General features: G+C 62.8%; 2 protein-coding genes across 3 annotated transcripts; one reads left to right on the top strand and one right to left on the bottom strand.

The window, feature by feature from the left end:
* Positions 1 to 2,122: 2,122 nt before the first annotated feature.
* On the top strand, positions 2,123 to 2,858 carry FREY1 (Frey regulator of sperm-oocyte fusion 1). The gene is made up of 3 exons (XM_069555541.1): positions 2,123 to 2,306; positions 2,430 to 2,503; positions 2,676 to 2,858. The coding sequence occupies exons 1-3, from the start codon at positions 2,203 to 2,205 to the stop codon at positions 2,795 to 2,797; spliced, it is 300 nt and encodes a 99-aa protein (XP_069411642.1). The 5' UTR covers positions 2,123 to 2,202; the 3' UTR covers positions 2,798 to 2,858.
* Positions 2,859 to 2,899: 41 nt separating this feature from the next.
* On the bottom strand, positions 2,900 to 22,440 carry MAPK8IP1 (mitogen-activated protein kinase 8 interacting protein 1). Of its 2 annotated transcripts, none has more exons than XM_069555539.1 (12): positions 22,067 to 22,440; positions 10,957 to 11,062; positions 8,733 to 9,053; positions 7,145 to 7,226; positions 6,163 to 6,975; positions 5,946 to 6,021; positions 5,021 to 5,193; positions 4,687 to 4,796; positions 4,471 to 4,587; positions 4,306 to 4,376; positions 4,076 to 4,174; positions 2,900 to 3,728 (listed from the first exon to the last, which is right to left on the bottom strand). In XM_069555539.1, the coding sequence occupies exons 1-12, from the start codon at positions 22,165 to 22,167 to the stop codon at positions 3,656 to 3,658; spliced, it is 2,142 nt and encodes a 713-aa protein (XP_069411640.1). In that variant the 5' UTR covers positions 22,168 to 22,440; the 3' UTR covers positions 2,900 to 3,655. The 2 variants fall into 2 exon arrangements, with proteins under 2 accessions (XP_069411640.1, XP_069411641.1); XM_069555540.1 differs by lacking the exon at positions 22,067 to 22,440 and adding an exon at positions 12,191 to 12,644.
* Between the last annotated feature and the right edge of the window lie 380 nt (positions 22,441 to 22,820).

Below are 22,820 nucleotides of genomic sequence, written 5' to 3'. Positions count from 1 at the left end.
CTTCTCTCTTGATCCCTGCTGACGGCCAGCCAGGCTGAACCCAGACAGTGGGTGACAGCTGCCCCTGTGTCTTCTGGCCCACGCCCTGCTGGGGCCTGATGCCTGGCAGCTGCTCCGTGGTGGAGCGTGGTGCTGGTGGGCCTGCCTCAGTGCAGAGGGGCACCTCAAGCCCTGACCCCTGCTCGAGAGTAGCAGGCCTTTGTCCTGTGGGAAGGGGACATCAGGCCCCAGCCAGCGCTGCGGCCGGCCCTGGGCAGCGGTAAGGTTGGCAGGGCTAGGAGCTGCCGCGTGCGGGTTCACGGGGCATGAGCCGGCGTCTCCCCTGTGGTCTTCCTGGAGGCTCCATGCAGGGATTTGGGCATGGCGGCTGCTGTCTTTCTGCCTGCTCTCTCCCTTCCCTCAGTCTCTGCTGCCTTTGTGCTGTGAGCAGACCGCGTGCTCCTGCTGGAGCTTCCAGCCGGTCAGGCAGCCGCTTGGGTTCTGAGAGGGCTCCATCTGCCTTGTGTCAGCTGTGCCTCCGCTGCCCCCAGACACCCTGGGACGGGCTGGCTGTCCCTGACTGCTTTCCCCAAGTGCCTCTGAGAAGCCCCGTCTGGGTCCCGGGCGGGGGGCGAAGGCGCTGGGTGGTTACCACTTGAGACCCGCAGCCTTGGCTGGGCATGGTAGTGTGCTCTGGGGCTCGTGCTGTGCGTGGAAGCGAGGCAGGCCCAGCTCGCCGCCCTCACTCTCAACAGCGCGGGGGACAGATGTGTGGATGCCTCCATGTGCCGAGTTGTTGCAGTTGGTGGAAGTATGCGCGGCCCATGGTCAGACTGCCTGCCCGCCCCAGCCGGAGGGCACCCTGGTCAGGGAGTCAAGCCGGCTTCTAAACTGCTGAGACTTCATCTGTTTTCAGCAGGCAGACGGGAGGTGGAGGCTGTGTGTGCAAAAACACAGCACAAGTAGTTGTTGCAGTGGCCTGACGGCCCTGCCGGGGTGGGAGGGCGCCCGAGCGGCGGGCAGGGCCAAATCCACCAGGCCATCGCGCCCCAGGCCAGCAATGTCGCGGAGGAGGTGGTGGGGAGGGGCCTGTTTGAAAGCGCATCTCAGGGGGCCTGTGGGCACGGGAGGGGGAAGGTGGAGGTCTGCAACCATGGGTGGGGTCAAGTTAAGACGGTGGCAGGAGGGGTGGGGGGCAACCCAGCCAGGCCTTGGGGACTGGTTGTGGATACAAAGGAAGAGGGTGGCGTCTAGTCTTGGAGGCAAGGAAATGAGGGGTTTGGAGTTAAGAGGAGCCAGAGTGTCTGAACTTGTGGTTCCTGGCGGAGGGCAGGGCGGGCAGAGGATGCTAAGGCGGGTTCGTGGGAGCCAGTTGTGTCCAGGGAGGGAGCCGGGTCCACACTGAGTTAGCACGGGGCCGGGCAGGAAGCAGAGGGCCGTATGGCCTCGCCACAGGCCTGTGAAGAGACTCAGTCTCTGGCCTCATCAAGGATTCACTGAGCACCCAGCAGGCATCCAGTACTGGACATCCGGTAGTCCCTGCCCTTGGGAAGCTTGCACTCGAGAGGCCCAGGTCCCAGGCTTTGCCACCTATGCTGAAGTCCGTGTCAGCCTCGGAGGCGGGTTCCTGAAGCCATGCTAAGCTGCGGGGGGGCAACCTGGGGGGAGTGCCCTCAGCATGGGCTCTGTCTGGTGGGGCCTGAGTGGGCCAGGGCCCAGGGACCTGCTCAGGGCTCTCCAGCTGCAGGACCTACCTGGGGCAATTCAGTGTGGGAGGGAGGGGGTGGGAGAGGGAGGCTGGGCGAGGAGCAGTGGAAATGCCGGGGCTCTGGGCGGTGGCTGTGACCTCTGCACAGGGCCTCCTGGGTGTCCGTCCCTGGGCAGGTGGTGTAGGTACCTTACCTCAGTGGTGAGGAAGCCCAGGCCCACAGAGGGAGGTAACGTTTCTGCCTGGCAAGAGGCGAGGTGGGGATCTGAGCTATCTGTGCCCTTAGCGGTGAGTCTAGAGTAAGATGGGCTCAGCACCTGGCTGCCCACAGCCTCAGCACAACCCGCCCACAGGCCTCAGCAGGGAGCTTCCCAGCCCGCCGGAGCCGCCGCTGCTGACACGGAGCCACGGAGCTGGGGGCCTTTGTGAGGCGGCGGGGCGTGGGCAGCAGGTTCCGTCCTCCGGCCTGCCGGGGGAGGGGCAGGCAGAAGCCGGGATCCGGGACCGCGTGGAGGATGGTTCTCGCCATGCTGGGGGCTCTGCACCCCAGGGCCGGCCTGAGCCTCTTCGTCCTGTACCTCGTCCTGGCAGCCGCGCTCCTCCGCCCCCAGCCGCTGAGGTAACTCCTGAGGTGGGCCGCCCCTCCCCGGTGTCGGGACCCCCCACCCTCAGACGTTGCTCCCGTTCTGGGAGGTGGTAGCTGCCCCCCTGCCTGTGCTGAGCACCCCAACTTTTCCCGCAGGCCTCAGCGAGCCGTTCCTGAGGAATTTTCGGCCCCCCTGGAACTCTCGGCGCCGCTCTCCGGCCTGGTGGATGGTAGCCTCTCCCCTTCCTCTCCCCACCCTGCTCCCTGATGAGGGAGCCGTGCCCTGGGAGCGGGCACCCCGCCAGCCTCGGGGCCTTCTCACCCCACACAGCCTGTGCGTGGGGAAGACTTCAGGGGAACGCGGATGCTCCCTGCCACTCACCCCCTCTTCTCTCTCTCTAGACTACGGGGTCCGACCGAAACACCCGTGGCCTCGGGGGCCCCGACCCCTGCTCTCCCGGGCCCAGCAGCGCAAGCGAGACGGGCCTGACATGGCCGAGTACTACTATGACTCACGCCTGTGATGGGAACCCCTTATAAAACTATTCTGTGCAGCAAAGCCTTGGGCCTTCCTGGCGTGGGAACGAGCCGGGCGAGGTTGGGGGGTCCAAGCAGATGACACCCAGTGCGGTCCCGACAGGAAATGGCACTTTAATAGTTGAGGCCAGGGTCACAGGACCCAGAATGGGGCTACAGCTGAAGCAGCCAAGAGGCCCGGCTGGCCCGGGGCCGGGGCGGAGCCTCCTTTTCCTGCCCAGGTGGGGCCCCCGTTGCTGCCGTGCTCTCCCCTCCCCGTGGGGACCCCCACGCCTGCCAGGGGGCCAGCGCACCGGTGGGGTTGCGGTGGGAGCTGTCGGTCCAGAGGCCACACCGGTGACAGCTTGGAAGGGGGGGGGCATCCCCCACCTGCGGCCGTTTCCTGACCACAGAGTCCTCGGGAGGGGCTGGGCTTGAGCTCAGGGCCCCGCAGCTGGGGGTTGGGGAGTTGGGGGCAGGGCTAGGGTGGGCACTTGCAGGTGGCATGGGCTTTGTCAAGGCAGGGGCCGCCGGCCAGAGGCCCTGGTAGGGGGGAAGTGAGGGAGGCCCAAGGTGAGACAGAGCCCTCTGCTCCTAGGAGGGCAGCCCATCCTGGCTGGAGGCTTCATCTTCCCCCCAGCCCTGTGCCCTCCCAACCTCCTCCACAGATGAGTCTTAACCCCATATATTACAATAGACTGCATTCGCCTCTCCCGATAACCCCTGCCCTCCCCCACCCCGGCCAGCAGCCCGCCACGCCCCCTCCTCTGGCGGTGGCAGGTGCCCCCTCAAGCAGTGCCACGTCCTGTCGGCAGCCCGCTGTCCTGGCCCTGGCCTGGGGCTGTAAGGGCGGAGTGGCGCCGCCGCTACTCCAGGTAGATGTCTTCTGTGGGGCAGGTGTACTCCACAAACTGCTTGTAGAACTGCTGAAATGCTCTCCTAGGAGGCAGGCAGACACCCAGGCGTCACTGGGGAGGGGCAGGATCTCCACCTGGGGTTTCCACCCTGGAGTGTCGGGGTCCCTATTCTGGGCTCTGTTTCCCACGCCTGCCCTGGTGAGAGCTGCTCAGCTCTATTCTCTACACGTGGTGTTTCCTGAGTAAGATTGCAACTAAAGAAAGGGCCCAGTGACTATAAAGTTGGGACTGCAGGACCGCCCAGCCCTCCTTCCGTGAGCCGAGGAGCTGTGCAGAGGCGCTAGGAGAACTGGGAGTGTTGCCGAGCCTGAGGAGTGTGCTGGGGCCCTCAGACCAGGACTGGGAGCTCGGCAGGACGCACACACTCACCCCACAGATTCTGCCAGCGCTTTGGTGGATTCTTCAGACACAAAGACGTGGCAAGCAAACCGGTGGTCAGCAGGGTGCTTGGTGATGAACCCAAAGTACCTGCAGAGGGGGAGCAGTCCGTCTGGGCGGGACGGGGCTCAGGCCCCTGGGGCGCACGCCAGGTCCGGGGCTGGACTGCAAGCACCCTGAGCCAGCACGCCCGCCTCCACCCCTTTCCCCTCTGGTCTTACTTGTTGTTCTTTGGATGGTATCCACAGAAAGAGATGTTTTTTAACTGGAAAAAGTGGCTACATTTATTCCCCTACAGGAGGGAGAAGAGAAGAGGGTGGTCGTCAGCCTGCGAGGGCACAGGTTGGGAGTCTGGCAGGAGAGCAGGGGGGGCCCTGGGCTGTCACCTTGGCCTCCTGGGAGTCATCAGCCTTGACGCCGATCTTCACGCCCCGCACGCTGATCTCTAGGACGCAGCTGGAGGGCGGGTTAAAGTGCACGGTGAGCCGGCGAGTGGTGGCGATCTGTGGGTGCAGGACGGGACATCAGGCTGGCGCCCCTCTCCCCAGGAGAGGATGGGGGACCAGGCCAGGGGTGGGCGCCCTCCCCAGCAGAGCAGCTACCTTTTGCATAGCAGCACAGAGGACATCATTGCCCTTGTGATAGGGGACCTGGACTGAGCCCAGGAACTTCACCCGGAACTGGTCCACCCAGTCGCTGTTTTTGGTCAGGGCTGGAAAGCAAGCGTGGAATGAGCAGCAGGCAACCCACAGAGGGTCACCACCCCTGCCCCTGGGGTTGGCCCTGCTGGGCTGGGCCTCACTTTTCTCTATTGTGAGATGAAGTCACCGCTGCGGGGCCCCCTCCCTGGGAGGCTAAGATCTGGAGCACCAGTCTGCCCAGGAGCGATGGGGCGGGACTGATGTGGGGGCGCCAGGGCGGGGGAGGAAACACTACCTGCCAGGTGCTCAGGCTCCTTGGTGACCTCGATGGCGTAGTAGGCAGGGAAGACGCCCCTGGCTCCCGTGCGCATGTTGTAGGCCTCGTACCAGTAGTCCTCGGCCTGCAGCTCCACCAGCAGAGGGTCGTCCACCTCCAGCTCGAGCTCGTCTTCATGTCGAGGCACAAACCTGTCCCCAATGAGGGCCCGTGAGGAATTCACTGCCTAGGCCCCTTCAACCTGACATGTTTCCCCACCTGGCTCTGGGGTCGGCGAGCTACATCGACATCACTGGTTCAATAAAAATTTGTACAGCATCCCGTGCGCCCGTGACTCCTAGGGCCGGGAGGAGAGGACCGAGGTCAATCAGACATGCATCTGCCACCGAGGAGATCACAGCCAAGAGAGCAGGGCCACAGGTCAACTGTGAGAGGTCATGGCGGTAGCAGTGTTAGTCGCTCAGTCATGTCCGACTCTGCAACTCCATAGACTGTAGGCGCCAGGCTTCTCTGTCCATGGGATTCTCCAGGCAAGAATACTGGAGTGGATTGCCATGCCCTTCTCCAGAGGATCTTCCTGACCCAGGGATCGGACCCGGGTCTTTGGCATTGCAGGCAAATTCATTACCGTCTGAGCTACAGGGAAGTTCTAAGTGAGGGGTCATGGGTAGCAACTATTTCCACCTGGGGCGGAGAGGGGGGGGGCGGGGGGCGGCGGGTTTTAATGTGTGGTCAGGGGTGTCTGCTCGGCACCCTCTTGGGCCCTGGCAGCAAACACACACTCTGAGACCGTCCACTCTGTGTCCAAGCTCCAGGTTCCTAGAGGGTGGACACTGTCCTCCTGGGGCTGAGTGCAGGGGCTGCGTTTAGGCCATGTGGTGATGGTGGAGGCCAGGAGGGTGTGGCCAGCTCCTGCCTGCCCAGCGGGGCCCTCAGCTCTCACCTGAATATGGCCCGGTGGGTCTGCTCCTGCTCTTCCCCGTTGATGACGCAGGAGAAGAGCCCGAAGGACTCCGCACCTGTAAGCGACGGGGACAAGCTGGGAGAGGATGGTCCCAGCCCCCGGCTCAGCCCTAATGCCGTAACCAGGTGGACCTGGGGCTGCCGCTGGGGACACCTCCCCCAGGTCCCCCCCACCAAGTTCCCTGCTGCCCACTCACTGGAGGAGCGCGAGCGGCCGCTCATGAAGACGTTCAGGAACTTCTTGGAGAAGTGGACGTCGGGTTCGTCGGGCGTGGAGTCCTCCGAGAGGCAGGCAGGGGGCCGCGGCCGGGGGGCCTCCTCGTACTCCTCCCCGATGGCCGACTCGTAGGGGGAGGAGGCAGAGGCGCAGTTGTCGTAGACGGTGGCCGAGTCGCTCTCGTCGCTGTAGTCGCCGAAGCACGGCCGCAGGCTCACCAGCTCCAGCTGTGCGTGCTCGTCCACCACCAGCGTATACTTGACCGAGTCGTAGGAAAGGGCGCTGGTATCGGAGCTCAGCGAGGCCCGCGGAGGCGGCGGCGGCTCCCCCAGGCTCCCGCGCCATCCTCCCACTGGCGGCTCGGCCCGCTCCGGGGACGACAAGCAGTCGAAGCCCTCGTCCTCCTCGCTGATAGAGGGGTGTGGCCGCCCGGCACTGGCGGGGTAGGCGGCGGGGTCGGGGTCGGAGCTGACCGACATCCGGCTCTCGGCGGGCGGCAGGAAGGCAGAGGTAGGCTCCGCAGGGTCCGGGGGCCTCTGCACGGGCGTCAGGTAGATCTCCTCGGTGGCCTCCAGCCGCACGTCCGCCTGGTAGTGGATGCGGTCTCGGTGCGAGTGGCTCCGGCCACCCACGGGGGCGGCAGGGGGCCCACCGGGAGGCGCCATCTGGGTGGCGGCGCTTCGGCGGCAGGGGCTGTCCGTGGAGGTGCCTCGATCCTTGGTGGGCGCGGGGCTGCTGGGGGGCGGCAGCTCATCGCTCAAGCAGATGTGCTCATGCGGAGGCGTCTGCTCCCCTGAAGAGCAGGCGGGGCGGGGCTCAAGTTGGCGCCCTCACCCGGCCCTTGGGCCGCCCGGACACAGACACCAAGACACGGTGGGGCCTCCCCACGGGGCGTGCGGCAGGCTCCAGGGCCACCGCTGACCACGGCTGGAGTTCAGGCAAGGGAAAGGGTCCCCACTTACCTGTCTTCAGCGGTGAGGATGACCTCGACACCCTATCCTGCCAACTGTGCTTCTTGCCCAGAGAGTTATTATTCAGTGTGTCCTGTGCAGGGGACAAAAGGCCCTTGTGACAGAGGCGCTCAACAGTGCCCGGCACAGGGAGGCCCGGCCCTGCCCCGCGCTCCCCCCCCCCCCCCCCCCCGAGGCCAGCCCTAGGCCATTTGCTGCTGCCCCTGCCCCCCTACCACTTGGCCAAGGGCCTCAGCCCTCTGGCACAGGCAGGAGGGGCGGCAAGTCACAGTCCTCCTCCCAGGCCTGCTGACGTGGGACAGCCCACCCCCTGGGCCCGGGGAAGCTGGCTGGGCCTCAGGGAGAGGTTCTCATTGGCCTCAACGAAAGTGGCAACACCAACATTGGTGGTGAGTGGGGAGGGGAGCCAGAGCCATCCAGGGACAGAGCCAGACCCCGGGGGTCTCAGACGTGGAGGGTTTACAGGCAAGATGCTCACTCCTGGCCCTACTCCCCTGAAGGCTGGGAAGCCATGGCCTAGGGAAGAGGCAGGGACGTGCTCGTAGAGCCTGAAAGAGGCGGGAAGAAGGGTCTCCGCAGCAGCTGGCCTGGGGGACTGGGTTGAATCATACAAAGGATGGCTCCAGGATGAGATTCCCCCACCCCTCCCCCCAGGAGCGCATGAGGTAGGAATGACAGATGTAATTGCCAGAGGCCCTGCTGCCTGGGTCTCCGGGCCACACACCCCACATTCTCCGGCCCCGGGGACCCCTCTCCACAATGCTTATATACAAGGCTCCCTACAGACACCTTGAGCCCCTTCCCCTGAGAACACCCTTGCAAGCTCCCACATTCCTGAGTTTGGCTGCCAAAACCCACCAGAGACCATCCTGAGAAAGGGACTGATCCTCTCTCTGCAGCCCCTGCACCCTCCACCCACAGCCCCGCTCCCAGAGCTGCTCCTCTGAACCTCCCCAGACTGGGCCTGGGAGACAATGGCCCACTGCCGGCTCTCCCCAGACCTCATTCAACCCTTCTTGGCATCCAGCCACCCAGCCCAGGGGCCCTAGGCCCCCAACTCAGCCCAGCAGCTCCGCCTCCCATTTCTCTTCCCTGCCTCCCAGGAATTCCCAGCTGCCCGAATTTCAAAGCGGCAACAGCCACAACTCCTCACAACTTCCCGTGACTTTTCCCACGAGGTCACCTCACGTGCCCTTTTCTCCAGGCCCTGCTTCTGCCGCATGTTCAGCAGGAACCCCGACACCCTGGTAACCCCTGTTCTCTTAATCCCCTGCTTCCCTCTCCAGCAGCATCTTCCCCCTGGCCCTCTCAGTCCCGACATTCCTTCCACGTCTCATCTCGAGGCTCAAAACCCAGCCAGAGCTACTCGGCCCGTCTCACTTAGGGCGGATTCTGCTTGCCTTCAGCGATCACCTCTCCAGGGACCTCCCCCTGGGAAAGCTAGGCCAAGCATCACCAGGCTGGAGACTTCTCCGAGTCGCGCAGCCCCGCCGGCTCCGCGGCCCTTGCCGGGACCCTGAGGACACCTGCCGGAGCCCCGCCCCGCGGCGCCGCCCCCTGAGCCCCGGCCCCGCCTCACCTGAGACCGCGGCACCTGCGGGAAGAGGTTCAGCGTGGTGGGTCGCTTAGGCCGGTACGTGTCTCCGCCGCCCGGGCCCTGGCCCTGGCCCTGGCCCTGGCCCTGGCCCTGGCTCTGGCCGCGGGGCACCGTCTCCTGGCGGGGCTCGGCCTCGGGTGGCCCCGCTCCTGGCCGCCGCGCGGCGCGCTCCTCCTCGTCGTCGTCCTCGGCGCCGGGAGTGTCCCCCGCCGCATCGATCAGGTCCATCTGCAGCATCTCGGCCTGCAGCCTGCTCCCCCCGCCGCCGCCGCCGCCCGCGGAGAGCAGCCCGGGGCGTGGGGGCTGCGCGGCGCGGACGGAGGGGCGTCAGGGGGCCGGGCGGGGGCGGAGCCCAGGCGGCCGAGCACCGCCCCCACCTCCCCCCGCCCCACACCCGGCGCGGGCGAGCCCATTCCGCGGCCTCAAAGAGGGGGAGGCAGGGAGAGCGGCAAGGAGCCCCGCGAGAGGGGGCCGTGCCCCCCTGCCCCCTCGAGGACGCGCGAGGCCGCCGCCTCCTCCGCACGTCAGTCCGCACCTTTGGCAGTCCACACCGATCCCCGCCCCCACGGTCGCCCGCTTTCCGACTCTTTGCAACCCCCCTCGTTCCCTTGGCAACGGCCGGTGACCTCACCCGAGTAGTAAACCGAGCCCAGAGTGAGGTCACCGCTGTTGCCATGGGGACTGGGGACCGAGCGGTCGCCGAGGAGTTCAGGGCCCCACCAGGGATGGAGACCAGGGTTAGTTTTTGAAGTGGGCAGTAAGGGAAACCCAGGAAATAGTCTCAGCCGGGAGGGCCGCAGTGCGGACAGGAGGACCCGAGCGCGGACGGAAGAGGGACGCCGGGCAGGGAGGAGCAGGTGGCAAGCACTCGCATGAGGCAGTGGCATCCACACCCTCTTCCGTCCTCAGGCTAAGGACCCTCCAACCTGAAGTCTTCTCTCTGCCTAACTTTGACAGTCCAGAGCTCCGTTCTAGCTCCAGGCCTGCCATTAATTCCCTGGCACCTTGGACAGATCCCTTGACTCTCCCAATTCCCTCGCCAGTTAACTGCCTCCCAGCGTCCCAGAGAGGCCAGGATTTACTGGCAAGAAAACGTGATAGCCCCCTGGAGCTTGGCTAAGGCCCCACAGGGTACACCCTGAGCTAGTACCGTCTCAGGGTCCGCTGGTTGCAAAGACCACCCTCTCCAAGGTTCTGCTTGTACAAGTCGGCCAAGAGGATGGTGCCGGAGTCCCAAACCAATGAATGACCTCAAAGAAGCTGTATTCATCCAGAATCAGTGGCCTCTGCCTCCATCCCCTCTGGCCTGGCCAGGGGGTGGGGGTACAACGTAGGTAGGGTTTGCCCCACCCCTCGGCTTCCTCTTGCCTAGAAGGACTTACAGAATCTCTGGGGGTGAAAGGAGGTCAACACAGAGGCACCCCACCCCAACTCACACTGCGGCTCTCCTTTGCTAACATTCTCCCAACCGCATGTCTACTCCGGCCACCCACCCTCCTGGGAGCTGAGAGAAACTCTGGGCTCTGCAACCTAGCTGCACGCTTGCTTTCCATCTCTTGGCCTGTGGCCCCTTTTTCCTGTTCTGAAAAGACATGAGGGATCTCTGTCTGATTGGGCCTCCCCAGACGCTGGGGACCTCCCTCCAGGCAGGATTCAGACCTTTGGCAGCTGAGAGAGCCATCTGTCCTATGGCAAAGCCACGGGGGCCCAGAGCAGCAATGCTGGATTAACCTTCCAGAGAGACCCTTAGGACAGAGGCCAGAGGGGGTCCATTAGGCTGTGTGGTGTGTTCGGTGCCTGGGAGTGCCCTGGCTCTCTTCTGCCCCAAAGCACTGCAGATTCCCCTGGACTCCGCCCTACACTGCCTCAGGCCCTCTGCCAAGGAAGCTTTGGAAAGGATTTAGGGTAGTCCTGAGTCTTCCCTTAATTATGGTCCTAACTGCTACTGTCCTAGGCCTCAAGACTTCCTGCTCTCTCCCTTCTTGTGGGCAATTGAAGGATCTGTCTCCTGCCTTTGCCCCTGGCAAAATGAATAAATACATAATAAATAAAAAATCTGAGCACTCAAGATGTGCCAGGCATGGTCCTGGATGTTTCCTACAGGTTATTTCCTTAGATGGGAGTGCCAAAAAGACCCCGAGAGCCCCTCTAGATACGGGGATACCCTCCCTCCTGTCCCTACCCATCCCATCCACCCAACCCTTACCCGTAAGGACAAGGTGTCTTTGCACTGCAGGCTGATGCCACACTCATCGGTGATCTCAGAGAGGTCTTCATCCTCAAACTCCTCTAGGCTGATGTCATGGGTGAGCCTGGTGGGGACAAGAAGCCAAAGTTACCACTCAGGGGACTGCTGGCGGTGGGCCGAGGACCCTGGTGCCTCCCTTGTACCTCTTCCGAGGAGTAGCCCCTTGACATATCACAGCCCCTAGAGGATAGGACCTGAGGTCTGCCTGCATCAGTGCAAGGGGTACTGAGCAGGCAGGGCAAGCTTGGGGCTCAGATCAAAAGGCAGGTCTCCTGGTGAGGACTGGAAGGGAGGGCTCTGGGTCACCGTAGCTCTACCCTACCCGGCTGGGAGTTTCCACCCTGCTGTCAACCAGGAGGCTGTGCCTAGAAGGCCCAGCTGGTCAGAGCCTCGGCTCTGCCAAAGAAATGGCTTCCAGAGTCAAGGCACTGACTTGACTCCAGTTCACCCATGGAGGAGGCGGAGCGTTGAGAAGAGACTCCAAGGGAGGCCAGGAGTGGGGCCTCCCTGTGCACCTTGGGGACAGAAACCAGGGTGCTGCAGAGGCCCCGCCCCAGCTCAGAGGGGTGCTCCATGTCCCTGGCCCAGGAGGTCCCCCCCCCCAGAAGCCCTGGGAGCAGATGAAAGGGAACCTGGTGTCAATCTAGTTTCATCCAGTTCTAGGAAAGACAGTGCCCCTAGTCTGTGCTCTTGGTCTCATCAATTCCAATGCAAAATCCTCCTGCCTGGCATGTGGGCCCTGACCGGGAGGTCGCCCATGGCGGTGCTGGGACAGGCTGGAGGTGTCCTGGACTCAGGAGATCCCACTCAAAGCGTGGGAACTCTAACTGGCTGAGGACCCCGTCCCTGCAAGGCCGGCCCCCACCCCAGAGTGGTGGGCTGTGCCAGCTCCTACTCAGCCCCAGCCCTGGGTATCTGCCTGGTTTGGTGTGGGTGGGACAGTGGGAGAACTCTGTTAAGGAAGTTGGGGAGAATTCTGAGTCTTTTCTTCAAGAAGACCAGGAGATTGAGGGCTAGAGAATGTAGACCCACTAGTCCAAGGTCACCCAGGAGAGGTGGTGGGCTCAGCCCCAGGGGGTCCTAGAGGGCCACACCCCAGCCTCTGGCCTCCCCTCAAACCAAACAGAGACCTGGAGCCCAGCGGAGTCGCCCCAGAGCTCCCCCTCCCCCACGCCGGGCCCCAAACCCCTACCAGTGCTCCCACTGATCCTCCAACCAGCTGTCATTGTCTGGGCTCGAATCCATCTTCAGCACCAGCTGCATGGAGAGCCCTGCCCGGCCGGGGGGCTGCGGGGCCCCAGGGCCGCCCTCTCATGCCCAGAAGGGTTGGGGTGGGGGCCAGGGCTCGGGGCAGGGCTGGGGCCTCCGGCCTCCGCCGCCTGGGCCTGCCTTTCTGCGTCCAGCCCGCTGCAGAAGCCTGGGGAGCTCATTAAAAATAGATGGGCCGGGAGAGGAGGCAGCGGCTGGCTGCCGACCCCAGCTCTGCCCCGCCAGCCCTCAGCTGCAGGCAGCTTCCTCCCCGGCTCTTCCCAGCCGCTGCTGTCGCGGCCGCCTCCCCCGCGGGATCAGGTTACTGCAATCAATGCCGGGCTCCTCCTGCCCTTCCAATGCCCCGATCCTGTCAGGGGCTGGGGTGGCCCCCCCTCCCTGGCCCAGGCTTGAATGCAGATGGCAGAAATCTGGGCAGTTTCCCCCCAACAGCCAGCCCCGGATCTGCTTTTAAAGGGCCAGCAACACAATTAGGGCTCCTGGTGGTGAGATGGGGGTGGGGTGGGGGTGGGGGGCTGTGCTTCCAAAATTCTCCGCAAAGGGATGCTCAGCCCCCGCAGCTCATCAGGCAGGTTTCTGCGGGCTCACAGACAGCGCTGCCTGGGGTGGGTCTGGGCTGCTTCTGTTGCCCACCTGGGTGCACACATAACCCGGCCCCCTTCCCCAGGGCTCTGTCCTTCCATCCAGGAAGTGCCTGGAGGCAAAGGAGGCTCCAAGGCCAGGGCTAAGGGCAGGTCATGTGTGGATCTCCCTGGGCAGGGCAGAAGGGCAGCTTGGGGGCCCAAGAGACTCCTGGCACCGTGGGGTGGCAGCAGTAGAAGCTGGAAGACCCCTGGAGGAGTGGCACGGAGGCATTTGGCGGCCGAGGTAGCCGATGACAATGTGCTCTCTCGAAGGCCTCTTCTGACCTGGAGCCCAAGGGTGGTAGATTCCCCGGGCTGGGGCAGGGCGTGGAGGTAGGGGCAGGCTGGAGAGGAAGTCAGGGCAGCCCTGCCCAGTCTGGCGCAGGGTGGCATCTCTGATCCTGGGCTGAGAACCCATCTGCAGTGGGGAACACACGCTGGCAGCCCGGCCCATCACAGAGAAAGCACCCCCTGGGACTCAGCTGGCACCAGGCAGCGGCAGGACCATTGGGTGACTAACCCAGACGCACCTTCAGACGACCCCTGGGGGCCTGGGACCCCCTCACATGTTTGCATGTTCTTGCCCTCACTGCCCAGCCTGGCCTAGCTCCTGCCTCTGCAGTCCCAGGCCTCCACCCTGGGCTGTCTGCCTCAGTTTCCCCATGCCTGCACATCGCTCCCCCTCGCACCCACCACGATGAGGCAGATGAAGCACCACCCTTTGCACGCAACTCCTCTTGCCGACTCTGTGTGAAGGTCTATCTCTTGCATCTGCCTCCCAAGCATCTAACCCAGCGCTTGGATGAAGCACGTGGCAGGCTTTCACCTGTGCCTGCTGGGAGAAGGTTCGGTTAAGCCCCCTCCTCCAGGAAGCCCTCCTGGTCCCCGGTGTCAGCGCCTCACAGCCCTCCAGGCAGCGCTCGCTGGTCCCTGTCATTCCTCCTGCTTGTGGCTGGTGTCACCCTGTGCGTGGAGGGAAGGCAGTGTGAAGGAGTAGAGGGAAGAGGCCTGCATCAAGCTTCCTTCCCGTCCTCTCAGGGGGCTCCAAAGTAGATGGAGCTCACACCCGACCCCCACCCTGCACCCAGCATGTGCCCTCCCCCACCAGCAAAGTCTGGAGGGCAGAGCTGGTGAGGTCATCTTGCATACACTAGGCACTCAGTATGTGTCTGCTGATGGCTGTCCAGGACAGCCTCGGCCTCCACGGCTCCTCTCAGACCAGAGTGTTCACAGCAGACCTGCAGGGTCTGGCTTGGACCTGGGCCGGGGCTTCTCAGCTCATTTCTACACACGCAATCTCAGCATCACCTGATATTCTTGCTTCCTGGGAGGCAGGTCTGGGGGGCTGGCAGGGACAGCTGTCTCAGCCTCTACACATGAGCAATGAGGGTCACCGAGGGCAGTGGTGGACAGAGCCCTGGGCTGGGGCTCAACAGCTTGTACTTGATCCCTGGCTCTGGTGGGGCAGGTTCACGGAGCTCCTCAATCTTACTTTTTACTCCTAAGCCAGGCAAGATGGTGGAATGGCCGCCATACCAGGCCCAGAAGCAGGAGGCCTGAGATCATATCCTGACTCCATCCAAGGCTCAGCCGCCCTGTCGCCTGAGTGGCTGCCATGCCCTGGCCACCAACCTTCTTTATGCTCTGCGTCTCCCTTCATCTTCACTCTAGCCTTGGAAGATGGTTTTATTCTGCCCATTTTACAGATGAGGAACACTAAGGCTCAGACAGAAGATGTCATAGGTCTGCAGCTTCCGCATATGTAAGATGAGGCCCCCCCCTTCTGGGTGCTGGTAAACTTAACTGAGTGGAGTGTGTGTAAATTACAGGGTGCTGTGAGGAGGTCCCGATCAAGGATCGGGGGCTGGACTAGTCCTGGAGTCATCTTGGCAAATCACACCCACCTCCCGCAAGGCCCACCTCTGCCCATGCCTCCGCCGCCCTGTTCCCTGCCCTTCCCTCCTGCTTCTCCAGGCACCACGAGTTCTGGGTCTCTCACCTGAAGCCCCAGGAGGCCCTTTGTGGAGGGAAAGCCATACAGACCCTTAGTCCCTCCAAGTTCAAGGAGAGCAGCTCCTTGAGGAGGAAGGAAAAGATGGAGGGGAGGCGGGCAGCGGGAGCAGGAAGGAAGGAGGAAGGTCCCCTCCTGAACCCACTGATCCACCTTCCCCATGGAAACCGGCCCCCAGAGTGCCAGAAGACAGCTCAGGCTGAACCACACGACCAGCCGCAGGTCGGGTCCCCGGCTTTGCCTCTAGGTCTGGGAACCCCAGCCCTGCGGAGGCAGCTGCCCTCATCAACCAGACTTGCTTGGGGTGAGATGGGTCACGAGGTCTCACCCACACTAACATCTGGTCACTCTATGGCAAGGGTTTGGTTTCTCGAGACTCCCCCCGGCCCAACCTTTGGCATCAGTCTTTATCACCCAGGCTCCCTCTTCCGAGTTAACCTCATCGCCTCCCACTCTGGCGCCCCAGTCCTCCCCTCTGGCTCCTCACTGTCCTCTGAACATGCCACCCTCAGGCTCCTGCTGCCTGAGCCGAGCTCCCCTAAACGGACAGACAAGCCTCTTGTGTTTCGATGTTTACATCACGGCCTTTCCCTTGCCATGTGCCGTCAGTCACATCTGCGTTCCACCAACGGCAGCTCTTTCTAAGCTGCTGTTTCCACCCAGGAGGAGGTGGAGTCAGCAGTGCCTGCCAAGCAAGGGTTAAATGGTAAAGTGCTGAGGCTTCAAGCTGAGCAATGCCAAACCCAGCCAGGCAGCTGGCTGCCCAGAGGCTCTTCCAGTCTTCCTGTTCCTGGCTCCTGGGGAGGGAGGTCAGGGTGCCAGCTGACCGACCGTGGGTCCCGGCCACGATGTCTCACGGGGCCCCGCTGTGATGGGGTCAGCTGCGGTCCAAGGGTCCCGCCTGTCTCTCTGCCTCCCTCTGAGTGCTGAGCACGGCTGTCCAGGGGTTTCTCGAACCCGAGCCTGGGCTGCCCTACTCCGAGCAGCTTCCTCACCTCCCTTGGTCTCTCCTACAGGCCATTCTCCGAGGGGCCACCAAAACCAACATGCGAAATGCAAGTCTGGCTCTATCGCCCATTCCCAGCTCAGAACCCTAACAGCTTCCCCCATCCTTAGGGGAAGGGGCCCAAATTCTCACCTGCGGATCCTGCCCCCGCCTCCCACCCTCCCAACTCTTAGGCTCCTGCCCCACTGGCTCCCTGATCGGGCTGAAGAGCCCCGCTGTGGCCTAGGTCCCCTTTGCAGGCGTCCTGGGGCGGGGAGTCACTGGAATTTTCCCTGTGGGCTCTGTGACCAGAGGCAGGCTCCCCTGAGAGGCAACTGGCCCATGAGGGCGGCGTCACGAGGGGGCCTGACATGACAGGTACTTAGCGACTGCTGTTGAATGAATGAAACGCTGATGTCCCCAGGTCTTTCTAGACTTCCCCTTCGGAAATCTTGAAGCCAGCTCCCTACTCAGCCTGACTTCCTGTGTGCCCAGAACCCTGCCTGCGTGTCTGGGGTAGGAGTGGGGGCCTCTGGGAAGATGGTACTGGTTGAGACGGCAGAGTGGGGGGCGCCAGGCCCAGCCTCACCCTCAGAGTCCCCTCTCCGTCCCACCCCCAGCTCTGGGGGACCCTGGGGTCAGGCTGGGTTTTCTCCTCCGGTCTGGAATTCCTTTCTCAACTGTGTCCACACTGGGGTCATCTTCACTGAAAACTGAATCCAACCCAAGAAACCAGTCCCACAAGAACACCCATACTTGGGGTTTTGCTCAGCCCGACTCTTTTGCAGCCCCATGAGCTGTAGCCCACCAGGCTCCTCTGTCCATGGGATTCTCCAGGCAGGAATACTGGCATGGGTAGCCATTTCCTCCCCCAGGGGATCTTCCCAACCCAGGGACCGAACCCAGGTCTCCTGCACCGCAGGCGGATTCTTTACCAGCTGAGCCGCCAGGGAAGCCCGGTTGCGCTGGCAGGCGGGCTCTTTACCACTAGGGCACCTGGGAAGGCCCTGCTTGGGGTTAGCAAGCATCTAATCTGTTTAGATACTTTGGTGCTGATATGGAGCAAGAACTCTGGGATCTGGTGACTCGACTTTCAGGACACTATCCTATGGAACCATCCCAACCTTGGCAAAACCTTTCTTCACAAGGGTGTGTATCCTCATGATGGAGACCACCGCGGAGTCTGGCACGCGGGGTCTTCCAGCAGATGGAGCATTGCTCACTGTTCGGGATGAACGTTATAAAGTCTGTGCGTTAATGTTGAAAATGGGAACTAATAGAATCAGCAGAAGACAGAGTGTGTCACCTTATGGCTCCACGTGATGACTCGCACACAGGAAGAGACCCTGACACAAACAGCCGTGGGACGCAGTGGGATCTGGGGGGGGTCTTCTCCGCAAGTCCGCTCTGGATCGCACCCCCGAGCCCCCGCCCCTCGCAGAGCTGGGTTTCCTGGGGTAACTCTGACTCTCGCCCCTGCTCTGCTCTGCACATGAAGCCCGGGACCCATATACTGCAGGCACTAAATAAATGCTTGTTAGAAGCAGCGCTGGTAGACCCAGGCCCTGGGCCCTGCCTGTGTCTCTGGTGCTGGGTAAGGCCAGGCCCACGGTGGACGTGCCTAGAGATTTCTTGAATGAATCCAGGAGCAGGGCCAGCTGCAGAGACAGTGCCCTGGACGCGCAAGAGCCCCTGGATGGGAAACGGGACCTGGGGCCCAACCTGTGGGTCCCCCTGGGGCCCCAGGAATCCAGAGGCCAACTTATGGTTCTGACACCCAATCACTGGGTTGAAATGCTGCCTTGGCCACAGCAGGCTGTGTGAGCAGAGTCCATGTTCTGCCTCATCGCAGCCATCTGGGGGCGCTGCCCAGGGCGGGGTTGGGGTGGCCTCAACAGCAGCAGCTTTTCACTGCCCCCCAGATGTGGCAGGTCCCCAGCCTCTCCCTTCACTCTGTCCCCCCACCCCCCACCATTATGATGCTCCTCCTGAGGCTTCAGGCCATCACTCGCTCTCTGAGCAGAGACTCCCAGGGTCTGTGGCCCCAGCCCCATCCTCCCCTTTGAGCTCCAGACCCCACACCAACTGCCTGCTTGAACCCTCTAACTGGGTCCCCCCTTGATCAGCAACCTCAGGCTCAGCTTCAAGTGATGTCATCACCCAAGCCTCTCTTCTCCCACAGGGCACCCCCTTCCTTGGACCGGCCTCATCCCAGGCGCCTCTCTCCCCTCCCCCGGCTCCCTCCCAGGTGGGCTAATCTACCCTCCAAATGTCCCTCTCCTGAGGCCCGTCCACACCCACACAACAGCCGGTCTCCCAGTGGCCTCCCTGCCTCCCTGTCCACTCCTGATCAGAAGCCCGAGGCACCATCTGATGCTGTCCTTCCCGAGACCGCTGTGGGCTCTCCTGCTTGTGGGGGGACAGGTCAGGGTCCCCACAGGGCCTTTGCGTCCCTGCACGCCCAGTCTCTGCACTTGGGCCAGCCTGGGTGTCACATGCCCCTTCCCTCTTCACCCCTCCTCTTGGGTGACCCTCACTCGCCCCCCAGGCCTGTGCTGAGCTCACCCTGCCCTGACCCAAGGCCCCTCCAGGCCCCTGACTTGAGTCACCAGCTCACCTACAACCTGCCTTGTAAGGCCTTGTCTGTCTGTCCGACCACATAGACCACGTCGCTGCCCGCATGACAGGCCAGGCCCTCATCTGTGCCTCTGGAGTATCTCAGTGAGCCCAGCAAAGTGCAGGTAACTTGGGTTTTTTTGGGGTGAGGTGGAGAGCCGGGTGGCACAGCTTATGGGATTTTAGTTCCCCAACCAGGGTTCGAACCCAGGCCCTTAGCAGTGCCAGGGTGGAATCCTAACCACTGGGAATTCCCACAAGTTCTTGCTGGGTGAATGAAAAACAGCTGAGTGCACAGAACCCTGTGAGGAGGTGGGTAGGGGGCCCTTGGCTCCTGCGCCCCCCAGGCCGCGTGGGGGCCAGAACATGACCATCGTGTCCAAGGAGTCCTGAGACCCGGTGCCGCCCCAGCTCCGCTGCAGCTTGCTGTGTGTGCTCCAGAACCTCCTCAGCCTCTCTTGTCTCCCCCTAAGGAAGGGGGTGGGCTGGGAGTGGGCTGGTCTCTAAGGTCCTCTCATCCACGCTGCCTTTGGCACACCCCGGGAAAGCCACTCACTTGACCCCCCACCAGCCTCTCACGAGGACTGTCCCTCTCTTCCTCCTGCCACGTAGCTCAAGGAATCCGCTGCTAAGTCTTTAAATTCTCTCACAGAATTTCCTTAAAATGAACATGTATCACTTTACCCTCCAACTTTCTTTTATTCTTTTGTAGGTGACAGAAGTAACTTATGCTTATGGTAAAAAAGAACTCAAAGAACACAGAAGTTTGTGAAATAAGTGAAAATCCCTCTCCCACACTGGAGTCAAAGGTAATTACTAGTAACTGGTTGGAGCATTTCTAGAATCAGAAAAAAAAAAAGTTTATTTACACCAACTCTCAACAAATAAATGCTCGCCCTCCTCAGAGCCACACCTGTGTCCCCCTCCCCAAACTCTCCATCGTTATCCCTCTGGGCCCTCTCTTTCTGGGGTGACTGTGAACTTGACCTCTGCCACTTATCCAACCTCTTCCCGTCTCAGTTTCTTCATCTGCAAAGTGGGGATAACGACAAGATTCTGTCTGTGTGGTTCTGGGCAGGACGAGGCGCCCTTGCACAGAAAGTGCTTAGAACGGCGCCTGGGCAGAGCAAAGGCCTCCCAAGTGGCAGGGTTTCCAGCGTTCTTCTCTGAACTCTCCAGTTGCATCCCCAGTTAAATAGTAAAGCACTGCACACCTACTCTGTGCCAGGCTTCAGGCAAACCAAAGTTTCGGTATTGACGTCTTGTGCCTTCTGGAAGTGGACAGTGGTGCTGGGTCACACGCACACACGCACGCATGCACATACACGTGCACACACACACACACACACAATAATACCCACAGGAATAGCCCGACATGAATACAGCTCTTCACAGCCCTTGAAACACTCAACATGTATTATTTCATCCAAGTATTAGGGCCGCCCTGAGCAAGGGCCAAAGTAGGCATCATGGAGAAAAAACCAGCCCAAGGCATTCGGCACCCACTCTGAGCATGCGGCTAAAGGGACGGAGCCAGGATTCAAAGCCAGGCCAGAGCCACAGGGGCGCAGTCCTACCCGGGCTCCATCAGCCGAGCTCAGAACTGTGAGAGGCGGCCGGGGAAAGGGCAGCGGGGGCTGCTGGAGCCGGCAGGGCAGGCCTCGGGGCCAGAGACACTGGCCTTACTGTTCACATCTCCACAGCCAGGCCATGGTGTCCCGGAGGGCCAACCCACACTCAGCCTTGGCACAGTGCCACCCTGGCCCACCGGGCCCAGGGCTGGGCACACTCACTGGCGGGCCCTCCTTATCAGTCGCTGTCCCTCAGGAGTCCAGGATAACCTGCCCGCCGGGGGCAGCAGGGACGGAAAGCCCTCTCACCTGCGGAGGGGAAAGCAGGTGGGGAGGCCAAGCTGTCCTCCGGGTCAGGCTGGGCCTGAAGGTAGAGTGGACTGAACACGCAGCCTCAGGCCCTGACTCCCCTCGGGGAAGCCACCCGCCTTCCTGAACCTCAGTCTCCTCATCTACAAAATGGGCAGGCCCATCCTGACGCCCAGAGTGGTGGGGAGGGAGACCTCAGCCAGCCCCGGGAACATGCCCCGAGCAGGAATGAGCCGCCTCAGCGCCCGCCGGTGTGGAGGGTGACGCTTGTTGAGTGCCAGCGTGATGCACCTGAAGGAATCAATATGAATTAGCTCATCAACAGATGAGACTGAGGAAAGCCCAAAGAGCTGCCCAGGTCAGGCAGCTAGAAAGTTGGTGGAGCCAGGATTCGCATCCACGTCTGTCTCAGGGCTGTGCTCAGCCACCACAGAGGGGCCTCCTGGAAGGAGGGCAGCGCTGGTGGGAAGGCAGCGCAGTTCACCTCGGGTGGAGTGAGTCTCAGACCTCGGCCTCCTTACTCAGGCTTGAACCACAAAGCCCCCAGCCCTGGAGCCCGGCCCCCTCCATCTGGTCTTTGGCAGCTCAGCTCCGGGCCTTCTGGGAGATTTCCAGTCCTGAAGATGATGCCGTTAGCGATCCCTGGAGGCCCCTGCCCATCTGAGGGCCGGGGAGCCAGAAACCCTTGGTCAAGAAGAGGGGCTGGCGCCAGAGCCCAGCTGGGGCCCGGCGCGGGTGCAGGCCCCAGGAGAGGGGCAGGCACCAGCTCATTACATGGAGGAACAATGGGGAATGGAGGCCTCTTTCTGGGGGCTCGGGAGCGGTAACCCCTCCTCCTCTTCCTCTCCAACCCGCCAGGATGAGGACGGAGGGACGTCCATCCCAACCCCCACAACACCCACTGCCACCTCTCTGAAATCCACCTCCCAGTTGCCTAAGGCCAGACTAGGGGCATGGAGAGAGCTGAAGCAGGAGCTCAGATCAGGATCCAGGGTACTCACCCCAGCAGGACACACCCCACCAATAACCGTGGCTACTCCCGCGGGCTCCAACCCAGACTCCCCCTCCCACAGCCGGGCCTCGATCTCGCGGGTTGAGGCTGAGCCTTCGTTCGGCACCTACACGCATCTGACCAGGTCAGTACTTGTCCCAATGCACAGAAGGTCCTGGCCACGCCAGGCCTGGGAGTTGGGCACCTCTGGCCAGGCAGGGCTGGGGGAGGGGCCTGCGACTCTCTCTAGCACCAAGGCTGTCGGTCGCCCCAAGAAACTGGGACCCGAGGGGCACCCCAACCTAGTGTCATCCTCTATTCAGGAGCCTTCCGACTGCGCTCAGGCAAAGCCCCAGGCTTCCTGCCTCCTGCGGGACCTCAACGCGGACCCCAGACCCCGCCGCATCTCCAAAGTCGGAGAGAAGGCGGCCTCCGCGCCCCCTCCTCCAGTTCCAGCTCAGGATCTCCTCGCCTCGGACACGGAATGGCGGAGAGAGCCGCACCGCGGATATGCATCGGCCATGAGTCTAGACTTGAGGCTGACGAGGATTCGGGAAGAGACCCCATCCCCACGCCGCCCTCTCGTTCTGCGGTTTCCCATGAGTGCGTGTTGCGAGGCGGGTGCGGGGTGGGGGGAGCCCGGGCAGATCGATTTAGGTTGAAGGGTGGGGCGCGGCGGCCGGAGAGCCTCACCTGAAATTGGGCGGCGACGCGATGTGCAGCCCCAGGAACGGGGAGGCGGCAGGCGGGGACGCAGCCCCCCCGCCCAGGCCGCCGCTCTCTCGCTCCGCCATTCTCCCGCACAGCCCTGGCCATCCGGGCGGAGCGCGGCGCGGAGGCGGCGGCGGCGGCGGCGGCGGCGGGGAAGGAGGCGCGGGCGCGGCGAGAGGCCGCCGCCGCGGGGATCGGCTGGGGACTGCGCGGCGGGCGCACCTGCGCAGTGCAGGGCGCGGCTCCAGACCGCGCGCCGCTCTCGGGACTGGCGCGAGCGCCTCCGAGCGCGCTCCCGGGTCCTCGGCCAGGCTTGGGTATGCCCCGCCCCGTCCCGCCCCTTACCCGGGAGCCCCGCCCCTGCTGCGCTCTCCAAGGTGCTGAAGTCGCAGCCCCGCGGTCCCCGAGTTTGGCTCCGCCCCGCCCTCAATCCCACGCAGTAATAACAGCCTCCCCTTCCGCAAAGCCCTCTGTGTCCCTGCGGGCTCTCTTCCTGGGGTGGGCCTAGCGTCCGGGTATGCAGTAACTAATGGCGGGATCTTGGTCCCTGGGACCCGAGTTGACCCCCTCGCTGCAGACAAAGAAGGCAGTCAGGAAAGGAGAGTCGTGGAGGAAGGCAGAGAAACACTAGCGGGTGTTGGATGCTGGCTCCTAGGACCGACAGATTTTTGGAGTGAGGTAGGGTGAAGTCACAGCCCGGCTCTCCTAGTAGAATAGGTGGTGTGACTTCACATTA

This window comes from Ovis canadensis, chromosome 15 (genome assembly GCF_042477335.2).
Source record: "Ovis canadensis isolate MfBH-ARS-UI-01 breed Bighorn chromosome 15, ARS-UI_OviCan_v2, whole genome shotgun sequence".
Classification (NCBI taxonomy): Eukaryota; Metazoa; Chordata; class Mammalia; order Artiodactyla; family Bovidae; genus Ovis; species Ovis canadensis.
The sequence above is the reverse complement of the archived record's forward strand: the minus strand, read 5'-3'. Positions and strand labels throughout refer to the sequence as shown.